The sequence below is a fragment of the Crocuta crocuta genome, unplaced genomic scaffold (assembly GCF_008692635.1).
Source record: "Crocuta crocuta isolate KB4526 unplaced genomic scaffold, BGI_CrCroc_1.0 scaffold328, whole genome shotgun sequence".
Classification (NCBI taxonomy): domain Eukaryota; kingdom Metazoa; phylum Chordata; class Mammalia; order Carnivora; family Hyaenidae; genus Crocuta; species Crocuta crocuta.
In genome coordinates this window covers 1406736-1425926 of record NW_027529645.1, presented here as the reverse complement: position 1 = coordinate 1425926, position 19191 = coordinate 1406736, and the positions used below count along the sequence as shown (strand labels likewise).

General features: G+C 48.0%; 1 protein-coding gene across 2 annotated transcripts in view; it reads right to left on the bottom strand.

Moving 5' to 3' along the window:
• Positions 1-19191, bottom strand: part of XPNPEP1 (X-prolyl aminopeptidase 1) — a 57332-nt gene that overhangs the window by 18375 nt on the left and 19766 nt on the right. For both annotated transcript variants that reach the window (XM_077762442.1, XM_077762443.1), the window contains 7 exons: positions 12301-12364; positions 10716-10820; positions 8129-8221; positions 7651-7794; positions 5847-5942; positions 2918-2999; positions 1238-1448 (listed from right to left, as the gene is read on the bottom strand). In XM_077762442.1, the coding sequence (XP_077618568.1) occupies positions 1238-1448; positions 2918-2999; positions 5847-5942; positions 7651-7794; positions 8129-8221; positions 10716-10820; positions 12301-12364 (795 nt within the window). The remainder of the gene's footprint in view (positions 1-1237; positions 1449-2917; positions 3000-5846; positions 5943-7650; positions 7795-8128; positions 8222-10715; positions 10821-12300; positions 12365-19191) is intronic.

Here is a 19191-nt window from a genome sequence, read left to right as displayed (position 1 = left end):
GGTTAGGATCACCTTGCACTCGCACAGAGCTTCTTGGAAGGCTTTCATTCTTTCTAGGCTCCTTATTCCCTCGCTCCTACGTGCATAGCCCTCATGAAACAGAGAAGGCAGGCATGATCCCCTAACTTAGATCAAGGAAGCAAATCTCTGAGCAACTGAGTGTCATACAGTGTGAGAGTGGCAGGGCACACTGGCAAGCAAGGTCTCAGTGTGCCAGGCCTGGAGAAGAGAGGAGACCCCTGGGCTTGCTAAAGGCCACTCGGCACCCAGAGGCTCCAGGCAGAATGTTCAAAAAGGCTACATCCAAGGTGCCTTGGATTCCAGTCCTGCCCTGAGCCCTAGCTAAAATGAGGGGACAGGTGTTCACTGCTTAGCATAACCCAGCAAGGGCTAAGTAAAGGGCAGGGGTATCACTATCATTTGACTTTCAACAAGTCCCCAACTTCCCAAGCCCCTCCAGGCATTCAGTGTCCTTAGCCTATAAAACATGGTGGGGGAAGAGCACACACAGAGTACTGTTTCCCAGAGGTCTCATACCACCAACACGGCTCTTACCCTGGCTGCCTGGCCTCTAGACCTTTAGTTACAATACTTTTCTTTAGGCTATCTTTACTTACAAAATATTTTTTACTGTTTATTTATTTTTTGAGAGAGAGAGAGACAGAACATGAGCAGGGTTGACGCAGACACAGAATCTGAAGCAAGCTCCAGGCTCTGAGCTGTCAGCACAGAGTCCAACATGGGGCTCGAACTCCTCAACCCCGAGTTCATGAGCTGAGCCAAAGTCAGACGCTTAACCAACTAAGCCACCCAGGAGGCACCCCTCTTTAGACCATCTTTAAAGCAACTTAGTTTGTTTAAAATTCTGTCTTAAGAAACAATTTATATCATCATGGTCTCAAATACTAGAAATATTTTTTCTAGTATACACTAAGTTGCTTTTAAAACAGATAGTATTTAAATAAACCTAAGTCTGAGTGTATACCACCTAAACTCACCTCTCATGCCACACACTGAACACCACCGGACTCAGTGAGTTCTAAGGGCCCTCAGACTCTCAATATGGCTCTAGCCCAAAGGGCTCATGCAGGGACAGGACATCTCTGATCTGACAGCCAGACCCAGAGATCTTCCAGAACAACCTCTGTTTCAAAGACAAAGCTGCATGATGCCAGAACTGGGAAGGGGCTGGCAGCTGGAACATGGCAGACTTTGGATGGGCCTCAGGGCTACCAACCTTGGGGATGGCCTCGCTTATGGCGTAGCTGGCCTTGTCGCTGACCCACACCTTCTCCCTTGGGGAGAGACTGGCACACAGAGCCTTGAGCTCGCTCAGGATGGACTTGTAGGGAAGCACCTGGATTCTGTATTCAGCTTCTGGGCCTAAGTCAAAAAGCAGATGCTCCTTCACGCTGGGGGCATCTACGCGGTCACCATCAATGAAGAGCCTGCAGAGGGGCCAGAGGTGAGGTGACAGAAAAGGAGGACATGTAAGTTGGGGATGGGGGTTGGGAAGCACACACCCACATCTACACATAAGGCTCCATCTTCTAGCAATCAAACCAAGCAGCTTCCCCTTGCTCCCCATTCCTTTCCCAAATTCTGCTCCCCAAACTGTGTGCCTATCCCTGTGTATGTTATCACTGTCCACCCCATTCCTCAAGCCCGGGCCTGGACACTGTCCATTCCCTCCACTAAGATCCTTGGGCCTATAGTGTAAATCCTGCTCACACCTGTCCAGTTGTGACTGCGGCCTTGCCTAGTCACCAGCCAGGCTCCGGCTGCCCCCGTCTCTCAGCTGGATTAGCGCCACAGCCTCCTAACTGGCCTCCCTGCATCCAGTCTGCCCCAGCCAGCCCAGGTTTCCCAGCCATGGTATTCTTTATGATTTACAAACCTGATCATGTGGCTCCCTGTGAAAAAGTCATTCAACAGCTCCTGAGTGTGCTCAGGATAGAGGTCCGAGCTCCTGGACACAGTTCACGGGGCTTCGTTTATGTGGCCCCTGCTCACCTTCTGGCCTCACACTCTATGTTCCAACCACACAACTGCTCCAGGCCCTCCTCAGGCAGCGTGCCCTCTCCTGCCCAGAGGCACTGAAAATGTCGTTCCCTCTGCTTAGATCACCATTCTCCTCGCTCCCCACTCACCTAGCCAACGCACACGTGCCCTTGATCCCTGCTTCAATATTATTTTCCCCAAGAGTCTCCTCTGACCCCCAAGTTTATGTCAGGCCCCTTGTGTAACACCTATACCTATCCCACTGATGGGTCAGTGCCCACTTACATGCCCCGAAGCCCCTGAAGAAATATTTATCTCCCCAACTCTAGCCTGGCACCCTGGCTCTCATTCACCCTAGCACCCAACATAGACCTCGTCAACTTAATAAATGGAAGCTGAATAAAGAGCCATCCAAATAGCAGAGCAACTGCAGGAAGGCTTTAATATAAACAGTTCGACAAGGCTTTAATATAAACAGTGTCATTTCTGACCTTCAAAATGCCTGGGCTTATTTGAACTGTGGATCCAGGATTATATAACTGAGTCCACATATCCCTTAACCCTGGCTGCTACAAAACTTAGAATCAAATGTGTGATCCGACCAAGACTCTGCAGCAGGAATTTTGTGAAATAGACTCATTCCAATTTTGTTCTGATGTCCCTGCCTAGTAATTTCTTTTATCGTCTAGGACTAGAGATACTTTCATAGATTTCAAGTCATTTGGGAGATTGAGAGGCAGGATGTAAAAAAAATACCTACTGTTAAGGAAGACAAGAAGGGAAAGGAAAAGAGGGGCAGAAGAAAAGCAGTACATCAGCAGGATGTCAGGCAGGGACGGGGTTGACCGGCATGGGGAGACGGGGAATCTGAGAAGCTGTGAGGAAGGAAAGACTTCCCAGTGTGGCCCACACTCACATGATTGCCTCCAATCCTATGATCGCATAGGAGAAAAACACGGGATTGTGCTCCACGTCTGATCCTCGGAGATTGAACAGCCCTTTAAAAAAAAAAAAAAAAAAAAAGCCCTGACACCTGCCTGACTTGAGATTATAAGTGATAGCCTGGAGGGTAGGGAAGCGCTTCAGCACCCATGGAAAGGCTTCCGTGGAAGGATTCAGTGGCACCTCTCAGAAAAGCGGGAAACCTCACTTCCTGGTTCCACTTTGAGCTGCAGTTGCTCATGTCCGCCAAATGGTGGCACCAAAACTGTTTCTGACGCTGCCATATCACTGTCCCAGGAACAGAATGGAAGTTAGTCAAAAAACGGGAGGATTACCCTGCAAACAAAGAGTTGAAATCGTCCCCCTGGTGGTGGCCTGCCAGGCCTGGCCCTGCAGCAGTAACCTGGCACTCCCAAGTGAAGGGAAAAGAGCCAAGCACTCGCTCTCCCTTCTGAAGGAAACAATGTAAAGTAGAAAACTAGAGACCCACCCACGAGGAGGAGGGGAGCCCAACTACAGCCCTCTGGCTAAAAGTCAAGGAGCCCTGAGGAGGAGGAGCTTCCCAGCATAGGAACAAAAACAGGGAGTCAGTGGTGGCCTTTAGGCCCATGAATGACACCCAAATCAGAGCCTACCCAAGGGTCTGCTATGATACCAAACTGGAGTGGAGGACCCACCTACCGCCAGTGTTAAAGGAGTTTGGGGAGAGCACTGTATGTTTAAGAAACGACAGGGGTCGGCAGAGAGAATAGCTAGGGTCCCAAAACTTCCAGACACCTAATGCTTGCTCTCCTGAAGAGTACAGTATTTAAAAGAAAACCCTAGTGAGGAAAGTTCTACCTCTATTTTAAAATAATGGCTTCTCACAGTAAAGAAATGAAGCTCTACCTATCAGACTAGCACTTTAAAAACAACAGAACCAGGGAACCTGGGTGATTCAGTCTGTTAAAACTGTCTGACTTCGGCTCAGGTCTTGATCTTAACGGTTTCTGATTTCGAGCCCTGCTTCGGGCTCTCAGCTATCAGCACAAAGCCCACTTCAGATCTTCTGCCCCCCCCCCCCTTCCACCCCTCTCCTGCTCACTTGCTTGCTCGCTCTCTCTTTCTCTCTCAAAAAATAAACATTAAAAATTTTTAATAAAAATTTTAAAAGTAAAAATAAAAACGACAGTACCTGGGACTGGGAAGGGTGTGGCAAGATAGGCATATTCCTGTCCACTGTAAACAATTTTAGCAGGTAATGCCAAGATGGGTCCAAAGGCCTACCACGCACACACCCTCTACCCCGTAATCCCCCCCTGACAGCAACCAGAAACAGAAGAAACTTATCAGAAACAAACACACAGATTTTGATGCACTAACATTTTGATAGTAGCATCATCATAAAATCACCGGAAAATCAAAAATAACCCAAAGGTCATCCTTAGGGGAATGGTAAGTATATTATGGTGTAACCATATGACGGGATATTTATATTTACTTAAATTATGATTATATTTGCTTAGAGTATGCTGAAACGTTGGAAAAATCAAGCTACAAAATTATATATGCACAGAATATTAACAGTGATTATCTTTCAGTAACAAAATTATAGGTGCTTTTTTTTCTTCTTTTTACTTCCTCTACATTTTCCAGGTTTTCCACAATGGGAATATGTTTTCTTAAAATCAAAGGGAGAAATTAACTTCATATATATTATCTTCCCTGATGTCGAGGTTATTAGTTAATGAAGGATAGAAGTCACTGACACATGTCAAGTATCACTGATACCTGACAAAGTTTTGGGGCTGGGGACTGGAGAGATAGGACACTGTGTAGTAGGGTCTCTTTCTCTAATGAGAAAATAAAAAAGAAGGTAGTGCCTCTTCTCAGTCACCCTTGGTCAAATCCAGTCAGAAAAGGAAGATGGAAGATGGCATGGGAAGATTCACCAAGATTCCTTCAGGTTCTAGAGGATGACAAGGTACTAAACAATTGTATGCAGGTTGTTTAAGGTCTAAAGATTCAGAAATTGCTACTGTATTAAAAAAGCTGGTGAAAAATGTTCAGTCCCTGAGTTTTCTGAGGTACAAATATTTCTAGAACATGGGGTGCCTATGTTCTAGACAGAGCATGAGTAGGAGAGGGACAGAGAGAAGGAGACACAGAATCTGAAGCAGGTTCCAGGCTTCGAGCTGTCAGTGCAGAGCCCAATGAGGGGCTCAGACTCATGAACCATGAGATCATGACTTGAGTTGAAGTCGACACTTAACCAACTGAGCCACCATGGCACCCCATAAGCTTCCAACTCTTGATCTCAGCTCAGGTCATGATCTCGTGGTTCATTAGTTCAAGCCCCACATGGGGCTCTGCACTGACAGTGGGAAGGCTGCTTAGGATTCTCTCTCCCTCTCTCTCTGCCCTTCTCGCTTGCATGCTCTCTTTCTCTCTTTCAAAATAAATAAATAAAAACAAAAGTTAATATATTTCTAGAACATTCTCACTGTGAAGAATATAGGGAGGGGCCTACAGGAAAAGCATAGAGAAAAAAAAAAATCTCCTATGATGCTACTTCTACAGCTATAGAGACACATGAATGTTGACAGACACAATCTGTTAGGAAGGAATGCCCTTCCTCAGAGGGGTCACAGTCCTGAAGGGACTGGCCAGGAGTGGACATCCACCACAGATTTAACATCAGCCTCTGGCTGTAATACCACTCTGGGCAAAGCTACATTCCTCTCCTCCATCCTCTGTAATTCTTTCTCCATCCTACTTGGTGTATCGTATAATCATTTGGTGACATAGGTCTTCTGTTTATTCCCTGGCCACTCAGAAAGCTGATGTGCATGAACACAAAGATTCCCAGAGAACCCAGGGAGACACTGGGTAACATGCCCAAACAGTAAAGCCGGAGCACTCACACGCGATCTCATCCAGGGCGGTGACCACAAACCACACGACGTTCCTCTCGGCCATTTTCAACCGAAGGTCTGCAACCTTGTCCTTCCAGGAGGTGCCTGCAAGAAGCAAATGTGCCTGCGGCTTGGGCTCTGGTTCCACGGACGCACAGGAGCCAAGAGAGAGAACCCATCTGAGCCTTCTGAGCCAGTACCACATCTTACAGGGAGCATGTTGCTCGAGCAAGCAGAAGGTGTGGATGTAAGCCTCTGTCCAAACCTGTTGACTTTCCAGAGCCCTGACTGCCTCACAGACAAAATGAATACATTTGTTCATCCAGCAAATGTCTGGGAAGCATACAGACCTCCCAGGCACAGATATCTGCCAGGCATTGTACTGGTTGCTGCGGCTATAGCTCTGGGCTATACCCAGTCCCTGGCCTCGGGGTACTTACAACCTAGAAGGGAAGGCAGATCATTAACCAGCAAAGTTACACTTCCGGGTAAGGACTGGCACAATAGCAGGGGCATAGGGAGCTACGAGAACATACTGCCCAGCAGGGAAAACGCCCCCAGTTGTACAGGCCAGGGGACCGTCACCACCACTTTACTTTCTTGGAGCCGAAACACTCGCCCCTTCGTGCTAAGACCTAAGAACCCCGCGATCTGGCTCACTGGGACTACTGCGTCTAAATCACATGCGTGCTGCCACAGCCAGGGCCTCCGCGGCTCTCCAGGACGGGACGGTAGCGCGGAAGAAGCTCACCCCAGCCCCAGCACAACCACCACCATCCCTGCCACAAAGCGGTACTTTCACCTCCGGTGAAGCCACCCAGGAGCAGGGCAACCGTTCCTCTCCTTCACCCAGCACCTGGCACAGCGTCCTGCACATAGTAGGTGCTCGTGTTTGTTGAACACAAGTCTTACCCCCAACATCTGCTCTCCCCTCTCCTACAAGTAATAGGTCAGAGCCTCTGATTCAGTTTTTTAAAAATTCAAAACATGCCGATGGAAAATGTTTAGCTGACCCTGGGCCACTCACTGGACCTACCCCCTGACGCTGCAATACCCTCCGGTGAGGGCGTCACAAGGAGAGCAAGCTGGGAGCTGCCCCCACAACCAACACGGCTTTGAAGATCAGCTCAGGAATGCTGTTTAAAACTTGGCAAGAGTCCGGGCTGTAATGCTTTCTTCCCAGGACCCCTCTGGGCAATCTGCCTACATTCCAGACATCCCCCATCCACCTCTACTCTGCTGTTTCTAGCACACGACTGCCTCCCCTGCAGCCCCACCTCCCTGGCCTCTCTCTGCATCCCTCACCCATAAATCCACACTTTCAGCTCCCACTAATGGTTCCTAGACTTGCTCTTCGCTGACCGCTATCAGACAGGCCAAAGAACCCCACCCATGCCCCAAAGCCTCTAAAGCAGAAGGTACGAGATGGAGGGTGGGCGGGCCTTGAGAGTAAGCCTGCAAATGTGAGCCAAAGAAAAGGAAATGGAACCCAGAAACCCCTCAGCCCTGTTTCCAATACCAGACATGTGAGAGAGGCAGTGAGCCACAGGGTAGTAAAAAAGCCATCTTAGCCGCAGCCAAAGGTCTGCCCAGAAGAACAGGGTGAGAATAAATTATGCAAAGTAGGTGGTAAGTAAACAGCAACCGTGGAAACAAATAAAGCTCCTGCTTTCATGAAATGGCCCACTGTGCCAGCTTGGGGCAAAATCCTCCCGTGAGCTCAAGTCTGATTCAGAGGACAGGGATGGGAGAGAGTGGTGACAGGTGGAGGGGAGATGGGTGGGGGCCCTGCTGGGTGCGGCACAGTTCTGACCTGTGTAGTCAAGGCCCAGTGTGAGGAGGGGCTTGCACGGGCGCTCAGGACGGTTTGTCCAGATTTTGTCCACAAGGTTCTCCTTGACAGGAAGGAGGTGGTGGCCTGCACTTCTCAGAACCTTGGCCATCTTCTTCCAGTAATCTGGGGAGAAATACATGTGGCCCAGCCATGCATGAACTGAATGGCATCTCGGCCAAGGCAGGCAGCAGGGCCTCAAGAACCCAGCACCTTCTGAAAGCTGACCCTCCCGTGGCCCAGCGCTGGGCGTGTGGCTGAGGAACCACAAAAAGGTTACCTTCACCAACAGCCTTCCCCTACCTCTCTGCCAGAACTCTTCTCCTCCCCTGGATCTTTGTCATGACATCAAGTCACGCCGAACCCCCAAGGATCCACGTCCCACAAGTGAACAAGGACAATGGAGAGGCATCTAGAACCCACTTCCTCACCCAAGCTGGAAGAACTCCAGCTCACTCACCCGTAGGAATGATCAGTGGGTCCACACCAACCCTGGATCCTTCAGGAAGTACACTCACCAGCCAGTCTTCCTGAGTTGGTGTGTCCTTCAGACCTACACAGGAAAGAACAGAGAAGAAACAATTCCCAGTGGACCCAAGCTCATAGTCCTACCCAGAAGGAAGCAATTCACCAACATCATGATAAGGTAGACTGGTGGCACTTGGAAAATCTGAACTTCCCTTAATCCTGGAAGGCTGCAAAAAGTATAAGATGGTATATTTTTTCTTTTTCTTTTTTGAGAGAGCGAGCGAGAAAGAGAGGGAATGCACAAGCAGGGGAGGGGCAGAAAGAGAAGGAGAGCGAGAGTCCCAAGCAGGCCCCGTGCTGTCAGCACAGAGCCCAACGTGGGGCCCAATCTCCATGAACCACAAAATCGTGACCTGAGCCGAAATCAAGAGTCAGACACTTAACCGACTGAGCCACCCAGGCGCCCCTTGATTCCCAGGTGTATTAAGACAGAAGCACAAGACAAGAGGAAGACAGAAGACAAAGAAAGAAAAGGCAAGATTTTCATTCGACTCCTAGTAAAAACAGCACCATGGGAATCACTGCAACATAGGTACGTGTGTCACTGCGAACAACATCTTCTCCGCCTTGGGTCACTTCACCACTACTGGTCACTTGAAGAGCACTTGGGTGGTGACTGGTGAAGGCTGGGAGCTGGGGGCCTTCCTCACATCCCACACCAGGTAAGGGAAACATGCACCTTGGTACACTCCCCTCATTGGAAGGCAGGGTGTCAGAGGGGGAGCCCCGTCCCTCAGCCAGGCCTGACTGGAGGGCTGACCACAAGTCTTCATAGCAAAGAAATCTTTTCAAAGATTAAGAGAGGTACACACAGGTACCTGTCACCATCATCTTTACAATGGCTCCCTGGCTTTCTGACTCCCGAGAGCAAAGAGCCCTTCCCGTTTCCAAGGGACTCGTCACACATACTACTCCAAACAAGCCTCAAGAAAGGAACTGAAGTTACTTTATATTTCAGTTTTTCTTTAATCCAAGCCAATACCTTCTATGTTCAGATGCATGCTTCTTAACTGATGAGATTTTTACTAAAAAGTTAACACGTTGGTGAGATACATGTATATTTAGAGTGAAAGTTCATATATTCTAAACCAGTACTTATCTTCACTATTTTCTCTCCTGTCTGCTGATAACCACATAACCACAGAGGGGAAGTTCAAAGATTTATAAAGAAATGAGCTCATGAACTTCAATTCCAAATAACTCCCTAAAAGCTGGCACTGAGCTGTTATTTTGCTATTTGACTCTCTGCTATTTTTTTCCCAAACCGCTAAAAAGCCACTTACTAACGAAGTTTCTTTTAATGTCCCTAGTACAACTTTTATAGGATGAAGTCATGCTATTTCCTAGCAGACAGATATCTGGCAAAACCCCAGGGATGAATCACTCCCAACCAAACCCACCAGAAAAGCCTGAAGAAAGGGGGCTTAGGGAAGACACGGCACACTAGGGATGGACTTGGAAAGAAGGAGGGTTCGTTCCCTGGGGCCACCACACACCTACTGGAAGGAACGAGCAGAATTTGCTCCTCTGATATTTTGCCCCCCAAAGTGCTAACAGACCTGACAGCTGGAAACGTGGTCCCCAAAGAGAGTGCCCATACCCCAGGGTACACTGAATGGTCCACTGTGGTGTAAACAGAAAGTTTTAGGAAAACTATTTGTATTCATTTTTTCTAAAAAATAAAGAAATTAATCTTTGCTTGCATTTGAAACGCAGAAGGACACCAGTATGTATATCTAAACTATAAACAAGTATACATATATGTTGAGGGTCCCTGAGCCATTAATTGAGGCATGCAATCAGAAAGTTTAAAGGCCACTGGCTTGTCCATTTATAACAGCCCCACAGCCAGAGTGACTGCTTCTGTGTGTGTATGTGCATGTATATGTGAGAGAAAAAAGGTTTTCTTGTGCCATGAACNTCCCTGAGCCATTAATTGAGGCATGCAATCAGAAAGTTTAAAGGCCACTGGCTTGTCCATTTATAACAGCCCCACAGCCCCACTGCCTGCTTCTGTGTGTGTATGTGCATGTATATGTGAGAGAAAGAAGGTTTTCTTGTGCCATGAATGGATTCATTGTCCCCCCAGATTCATATGTTGAAGCCCCAACCCCAATGTGATTATATTTGGACAGAAGGATTTTAGGAGGTAATTAAGGTTAAATGAAGTACAAAAGGTGGAATTCTAATCTGATAGGATTGGTGGCCCTTTAAAAAGAAGAAAAGAGATCTCTCTCTCCGTCATGTGAGGACAGTGAGAAGGCGGCCGTCTGCAAATCAGGAGGAGGGCTGACACCAGAACCTGACCATGCTGACACCCTGATCTTCGACTTCCAGCCTTCAGAACTGAGAAAACAAATTCCCGCTGTTTAGGACACCTCGTCCATGGTATTTTGTTATGACAGCCCTAGCCGACTAAGACACCCTGAATTCTCAAAAGGGTCTATGGCCTCATAAAACCCTTGGGAACCTTCCCAAAGCTGGCCAAGTGAAGCTGGGCTGGCCTGGCCTCTACACACCCATCTTCATGAGCGTCCAGTTGCTGTCCATCTGCTTGGCAGCCTGGAGAAAGTAGCGTCCATCGGTCCACATGGCCGCATGCTCTTCTGTAATGATGGCCGTGCCTGCAGCAGGGGAGTAAAAAAAAAAAAAAAAGAGATGTGTTTCTGACAACCAGAGAAGCTGCACACAGTGGCGGCAGGTGGGCAAGTGCAGTGAGCAACACGAGCCCTGTGGCCCAGCCCTCACCCCACCACTCACTCTAATGGGGCAGATGAGCCTCTGACTCCAGAGAAAGCTCTAGGCAAAAGAAGACAAGGCCACTGAGAATGAGCTGTGGGCCAAGCTCTGAAGGCTGCCTGAGGCCTGGTCCCTGCAAGGGACCCCATTTGCGCAGCACGAGTCAAGGCCAACAGAACAGAGGACTATGCACCTATGGTCAAAATGGCCTCATGGTCAACAACACAGAGGTGGAAATGATTCCAGCACACTGATCTCCTCTACCCCAGAGGAACGGTTTCACCTTTTCTGAGAGAAACCAAGTGGACTCTAAGTATTCATGGTGACTCACGGGTCACCAGCTGGGGGTTGACGCCTCCCAACCCTACCTGCCCTCGGTTCCTACAGGCCTGGTAGAACTCAAGGCTTTCGGCAGAGGTGCCAGTCAAAAGCAATCCTAAGGGGCCAGCCAACTCGAGCACCTACATGAAAGGAAGCGGCTCTTGCTGAGTCTAACTAGCTTAACAGATGGGATTCTGAAGGAGGAAAAAAAAACACCCTAAAACTCAAGGGCAGGACAGTTTTGGAAAAGTTAGGGCAGGGCACCCACATTCACCTTAATTATTTAAAATTTTTAATGTTTATTTATTTTTGAGAGGGAGAGAGACAGAGTACAAGAGGGGGAGGGCAAGAGAGAGAAGGAGACACAGAATCTGAAGCAGACTCCAGGCTCTGAGCTGTCAGCACAGAGCCTAACAAACCCATGAACCTTAGCCGAAGTTGGACACTTAACCGACTGAGCCAGCCAGGCACCCCCACCTTTATTATTTAAACTGAAAGCGAAATTACCCAGAAGCTGAACAAGCACTTGGGAGAATTACACAGGGCCAGCAAGCTAAGGTGGGGGTCCTGGGGTGCAGTTAGTGGCCCATTTCTTATTCAGAGTGCTAGCAACACACATATCTTCAGTCTAATTGATATGGTTTTCTATACATACGTTATTTTCAATGCAAAGCTAGAAAACTCTTTTTTAGGATTTTATTTTTTTTAATAGTTTATTGTCAAGTTGGTTTCCATATGATACCCAGTGCTCATCCCCACAGAAAACATTTTTTAAATAAAAATGTTTAAGACTGTAATAGCAAAATATAAAATAATAAAATAAAATAAAACTTTAATAGCAAAAGCACAGAGACAAGGGCCACTAAAAGCTGACCTCAGGGAACTAGAGGATGCTGGGAGTTCACACCTTTCTGCGGACGCTCAAGGGGGAGTGTCCGGTTTGCATTCTCTTTTTGGTCTTATCACAGGCCGAAGCTTGGTCCCGTTATTATTGGGAAGGGAACAAAAGTACAGAAGGAACAGACAGAAAAGTTGGCAACTCACCCGCAGAGCCATCAAATCCAGAGATGAAGGCCCGCCGACAGTCACACGGGGCAATATACTCGCTCTGGAAAACAAAAGGGAGGACAAAATGGACCTCACCCAGTCACATGCCAACTGCTCTCCACGCGCTCAGCTATGCGCAAGGGCCCGCAGGGACACAGGCTGACGGACCTTCCAGGACAGACAGTCTAGCTAAAAAGTCAAAATGTTTTCTTTTTTAAAATTTTTTTAATGTTTTATTTATTCCCGAGAGAGAGAAAGGCAGCATGAGTAGGGGAGGGTCAGAGAGAGAAGGAGACACAGAATCAGAAGCAGGCTCTGAGCTGGCTGTCAGCACAGAGCCTGACGCGGGGCTCAAACCCACGAACCGTGAGATCATGACCTGAGCCGAAGTTGGACGCTTAACTGACTGAGCCACCCAGGCGCCCCATAAAAAGTCAAAATTTTTTCAAAAGAAAAAGTATTAGCGCACATTCCAGAAGACCCTAATTAATTAAGGGCTAAAAGAGATGCTCCCGCTAGCCTCTATTTCTTCTTCTGGAAAACAGAGAGCATCAAGATGAAACAGCAAAATTGCTCTTTCCTTACGAAGATCTTGAAAAACAAACCAGTAGCCTCTCCCTTCCTTGCCACTGGCATTCAGGCATCTGTTATTTTTCCGAAAAGAAAGGCTGAATTTCTGTTTTGGGCGCCAATACTTCTCTCACTTAGATCTGCTTGGCATTGGCTCGTTTCTGAACTTCCTGAAGCGTGTGTTCCCCTCCAAGGTAGCAGCCCCAATTGCTCCCACGCAGACCCTGTCCCTTCCTGTTGGGGAATAAATGGAAACACTTCCTCAAATCCAGGAGGCTTCAGCAAAAGGAAATATCATGTCCCAAACCAGGTTTTTCCCCTCCCCTTGCCTCTAAACGGAAGGGGTTAGAGACTGGGGAACACGGAAGGTTCTCATTCCTGCGCAGAGGGCACAGGGGCATGGCATGCCACTTCTGGTGCCAGCCCATGAAACACAGACAGTGAAGGAACCTCCCCAAGGTCACACAAGTAGCAGAGGCAGGATCCGAACCCAGGCCGAGGCGCCAGGCCATGCTGCTCCCACGTGACACATTCTCCCGCTCCAGGATACACCGAAGTGTGATGATGGACTCTTTAAGCAACTTGCCCACTCGCAGGTCACCAGCACGGCCAGGATCTGGCGAGCGCGCCTCCACGGCTGCCGCTCCTTCTACCATTAGTGGGTTTCTCCCGCGCTAACGAGGCCGGCAGGGCTCGGGAAGCTGAGGATGGAGAACGGGGCTGCTGGACCAAGGCGTTTTAGGTCAACACAGTGACGGGGTGAGAAGGCGTCCATGTCTTGCTCCTGCGCCTTTCACCAAGGCAGCTGCGGTCACAGCCTCAAACCAGCCACGGGAGCTCTACCCATGGAGATGCCGGAGGGCCAGCGGAGAGTGCCGTCACGGCTCTAGGCCGCCCCCGGCCTCCAGCAGGCCCAGCTCTGTGGCCTGCAACAAGTCTCTCTGGGCCTCTCAGGCTCAGTTCCTTTTCTAAAACAGGTCCCTTCAGACTGCTGAGAGCGACACCAGGCACGAGCCTTATCCCCAAACCATCGAGGAACACTTAACGGGCAGCACGAGGAACACAGAAGGGACTGGCCGCCAGCAGCATTTATGACCTGCTGGATTCTCATTTGATTATTAACCCAGCAATCGCTGGTTGCAGAACTAAAGGGGGAAAAAAGGCAAAAATGGAGGCTGCCTATCAAATTCTTCTCCTAGGATTGCTGGGAGGAATAGTAAGTTAATGTTTAAAACAGAAAACTTCCCAGAAACCGGAGACTGCTGCATACATGCAAAGCAACAGATAGTATCAGTTTCTTCCTAAATGATGAAAAAGCATCCAAGAGGCCGGGAAAACCAAGTAAACAAAAATAAGTCTTGTACTAAAAATCACAGAACACGATGGAGAAGCCACAGGGGATGCTTCTGATGGAGAGGAGGGTCCCCTGATTGGGGCTCACCCAGCTGTGACAGACAGTGAGATTGCCCGCAGAGGGCTGGCAGAGAAGGTACTACTCATCTCGGCCCAGCTAGACTCTCCACTCAGGGATTTGCTCTCGAGGAATGCCCTCCTCACCCCCCCATGCGGGCAGGGCGAGAGGAGAGACAGGGCCTCTCAAAGGAGCTCTCCATTGGCAAAGGCAGGAGGCAGGTTTCTCCAAAGGAAGGTGGAATTAACAGCAGGTGGACATGTTTGGTTTGGGATCAAGACGAGGTCTGGGCAAGAATGTCTAGACATGACCTAAGTAGTCTACATGCCAGGAAGCCGTCACTGACCAAAGCTGTCACCTCCACACCAACAGGCTAGGCAGAGGGCAGACGAGCACTGGGCCTGGGCCTCCCACTCTTCCCCCAGCAATGAAGCTGGCAAAACCCGAGAACACTCTCCCCAGAGAACAGCAAAAAGGTCTAAAATAAGCCAAAGCCTTAGCATGCTGGGAAAAGGCACAAGGAAGTAGAGCTGTTGGCTTTCTCTCCAAAACCACCATTTCTCTCCACCTGAGACCAGCACTCAGTCCAAGCCTCCATCATCTCTTCCTGGACCACAAACCCTACCAACCATTCTTCACACACACAAAGTGAGCTTTCCAAAATGTCTGTTTGCACCATGTTAGCATCCTGCTCAAAACTCATCATAGCTTCCCATCATACTTATAAAACCCAAACCCCACCCCATCCCCAATGCACTGCTTGATCAGACCCTGCCGTCCTCTCAGAACTCCCCTCCACTCTCCTAGTCACCCAAGATGTTCAAGCCACCTCGCCTGCTTTCTGCATTCTGTACTTCTCAAGCTCATTCCTGCTTCAGGGCCTTTGCACATGCTCTTCCTTGTGCCTATCAAAGTCTCTCTCTGATCATGGCAAGTGGCCAGCCCTTGCAGATCAGATGTCACCTCCACAGAGATGGCTTGTCTGGACTATCCAAAGTGGCCACCTCGCCTTTACCTCTCCGTATAGCACATTTTTCTAGATGCTTCTCTTCTTGAACTTTCTAACACTGTTATTGCATTATCCTGCCCCAACATAAGTTGCATGAGATGGGGGTATTTGTCTTTTTTTTTTCACTGTCCCTGTCCCTATCATGGTATAGGTAACACATAGTAGGTCCTCAACAAACATTTGCTGACTAAATGAACAAGCACAAGGAAACATGAACCTTTTTCCTTCAACCTAGTTAAAACCTTAGCCATCTCTCTGAAGATGGAGGAAGGGATACAACCCAAGGAATGCAGGTGGCCTCTAGAAACTGGAAAAGGCAAGGAAATAAGATTCTCCTCTTGAGCCTCCAGAAAAAAACATAGCCCTACTGACCCTCTGTAGACTTCAGACCTCCAGAACTGTAAGATAATAGATCTGTGGTATAGTAAGCCACTAAGTTTGTGGTAATTTGTTACAGCAGCAGTAGGAAGCTAATACATTATCACGGCCAGAAGCGATGGTTAACTGGGGTTGCAAAGTCAATGTCTTAGGGTACAGGCAAGTAAACTAAACAAGTAAAGCAGGATAAGGCAGTAACTCTTCCAGAGAGAACAGCTCCTCTCAGCCCTGACTCCTGTTATGCCAGAATGCAGGCCACGTGTTGCCAACCCTCAGTAACTCAGGAGGGGTTAAATATATGTGTGTTCATAAGAAGTCACCCAACTTTTAAGTACTGACATCTAATTCAAACAATGTAAATAATACACAGCCACATAAAGCACATCTGTGGACAAGAAGGAAAAAAAAAAAAGCCTTAGCCATCTCTCAAAATCCAGCTCAAACATGCCCTCTTCCCCAAAGTTTTCTGACCCACTCCAGAGACTGCTCATGTCAGCATTTTACTGACATTTGTCCAAGCCCACCTTGAGTGATGAGAACAGATACTATTAGCTGCCTTTACTAAACCCCTACTGTAATGTCAACAACTATATTTCCATCTTGGACTTCATTTCCCATGCCCCCTTGCATCTAAGTGGAGTCACATGAGTAGTTGTCACCAATGAAATGTGGGGCCAAGGTGATGTCTGGATCTGGACAGTAAAAAAATGGGTGTGCCCTCTCCATACTCTTCCCCCTTCTACCAGCTGGAATGATGGCGTCAGAGGATGAAAAGAGCCTGAAGCTCTGAATTGCTCTCTTACTAGTAGAAGAAAGTCACCCACCACTCAGGAACACCCACTCGAGACTGCTACATAAACAAGAGATAAGCCTCCACAGTACCAGGTCACTGAAACTTTGAGATGTTACCATAGCTAGCATTACTCTAATTAATACAGTGGAGTGGATAAAATCACTCTGTGATAAAAATCACTGCTCCACCCTAGGAGAGAGTCTGTTTAAGAAATACAAAACAGGAAGCCAACTCCAGGAAGAATGGGAGTAGGACAGAGTTTAGGAAAATCTGATTCAAGTCTTCCAGAAGGAGGAACCGTAAAAATAGCCAAAAACCCAAGTTGGCAGAGTCACCTCTGACAGAACATGACCCTTCGATTAAATACGCCCAGGAACAGACTTTGAAGCCTTACAGATGGGGAGGACAAAGAATTTGGATTTCTTAAAGACAGTGCTGGCACAGCTCTGGTCCCAACCACTGATTCTCCTGGTCTGAGGCCAATGGCGCCCACGAATCTCAATGTTTGACTTAGATGGTACATGAAAGCACCCAGACTACCAGAAAGAATGGACAATTCCTCACCTCAAAAGTCCCCCTGGGCCCAAACTCATGATACCACAACCCCTGTTCTGGGTTTACAAAGAAAGGACCCCTCAGAGTTGCAGAGGACAGTGAGAACCAGGCCCCTGGAGTGCCGGGCCCCTGTGTAATTATGCATTTGGGGTGCATTTTTCTCTCTAGCATGGAACAGTGTGTGGGTGTGTGTATTTGTGTTTTGGAAAGTACACAAAAGACAGAATTCAAGATTTTCCTTCATTCTCCAATATTCTCCCTTCCCCACCCATAGGAGAAATTCCATCAACTCTGAATCTAGCCTGAAATGAAACAATTAGGAACAAGAGCCACAGAGAACAGCGGCCTCTCTATTACTGGGAAGGCTGCTGCGGCAGGTCACAACAAAGCCAAGCCTTCCTCCTTATCCTCACGGTCTTGGCAAGGTCCCAGAGTCCCACTTAGCAGTCACTCCAACTCTGCCCCACCTCTCCACAGGAACTGAAACAAGGGACTCGGGACTTCTCGTTTGTTTCTCTGGACGGCATCACAAACCCTCTCGAGTTCCAACCTTCCCAAAACCCTCTGCCATCCGTCTGTCCGGTCCAAACTCAATCTGTGTTCTATTGCTTCTCCTCCAATCTTTCCCCTCTTCTCTGTTCCGAAGGCCGGCGCCATGTCCCAGCCCTCTGTCTGACTCCGGGATCCTACAATGGCCTCCCAATGGCTTCTCAGTCTCTAGTACCTTCCTTCTCCAATCCGCACTAACCACTGATCCTTCTGATTGATCATGCCGCTCACTTGTTCAAAAACCCTCAACGGGTCCCGACTATCTGACAAAAACTTAAATTCCTGACTCTCGGTTTCCTCATCCAGGGAGAAGCCATCCAATTCTGATATTCCGGGATCTTTAGCAGGATGATGTGGTTTGGCCAGCCTCACTGCCATTCCCGAAGTTTAGCAAGGAATTGCTTTGGGTGTATTAGGCACACATCAGGGTACTGGGCCAGAAACAGCTTTATAATGATCAAAAACAAAACCAAAAACCCAAATTGGCTGACTAACAGCACCCAGAACCAAGATTATCAAGATAAACTTGGCCTGTCTTGGCTACAAGAATATCCCCTACTAGTAAACAGATAGATTATATTCTAACTCCAGGCAGAATAAAACAAACTGAAATACCAACCATAAAAAGCTTGTAACACCCCTTAGCCAGAAACTTTCAACTTTTAACTCCAAGAACACTCACAGATCCAGTCTTTTGCACTCCGGAAGCCTCTCCTGGAGGTGAAGTCTCACAAATAAAGTAGAACCGTTAGGAGTCTTTTTTATTTTTTTAAGCAGGCTTCACACCCAGTGCGGAGCCTAACATGGGGCTTGAACTCGTGACCCTGAGACCAAGACCTGAGCAGAGTTCAAGAGTCAGACGGTAAATCAGCAGAGCCACCCAGGCACCCCAAACTGTTAGGAATCTTTGGCTGGGACTTGGGCTGGCTTCCTCACATGCCACCAGCAACCCCTGTTCTGGATGGATCTTCTACTTTTCCTATACTCACATCCCACATTCTCTCGCCTCCCTCTTCACCCATATTTGCATGCAGAACCCTAGTCTACAGTGCTTTCCCCTCTTGACACAAGGATCTCCCTTACCTCTCACCTCTTCAATCCAGTTCTAATCCATCGTGGCATGAAAAGTGTTGTGAGTCAATGGACCAAGGAATTCCATGGAACACTGAGTCCCCTTAGCCTACCCCTAAGATGACTGTGGGAAATCCATGGACATTTAAGTCTAGAAAATGCTGAATACTTCCTCCTCTCCTTAGAGTTGCACATTAAAGTGCAACTTTACAAAGGCCCTGAGAAGTCCAGCAGTTAAGAAACTGTTCAAATGGGCAAAGGACTCAAACAGACATTTTGAGTCCAAAATGTCCAAAAAGACATACAGAGGGCCAACAAGCATATGAAAAGATGCTCAACATCACTAACCATCAGGAAAATGCAAATCAAAACCACAATTAATAAAAATGCGTATTATCTCATATCTGTTAGGATTCCACTACGGGGGGAAGAAGCAGAAAATAAGTGTTGGGAAGTGTGTGGAGAAATTGGAACCCTCATGTACAGTGTTGGTGAAAATGTAAAAGGGCACAGCCACAATGGAAAGCAGTATGGAGGTTCCTCAAAAAATTA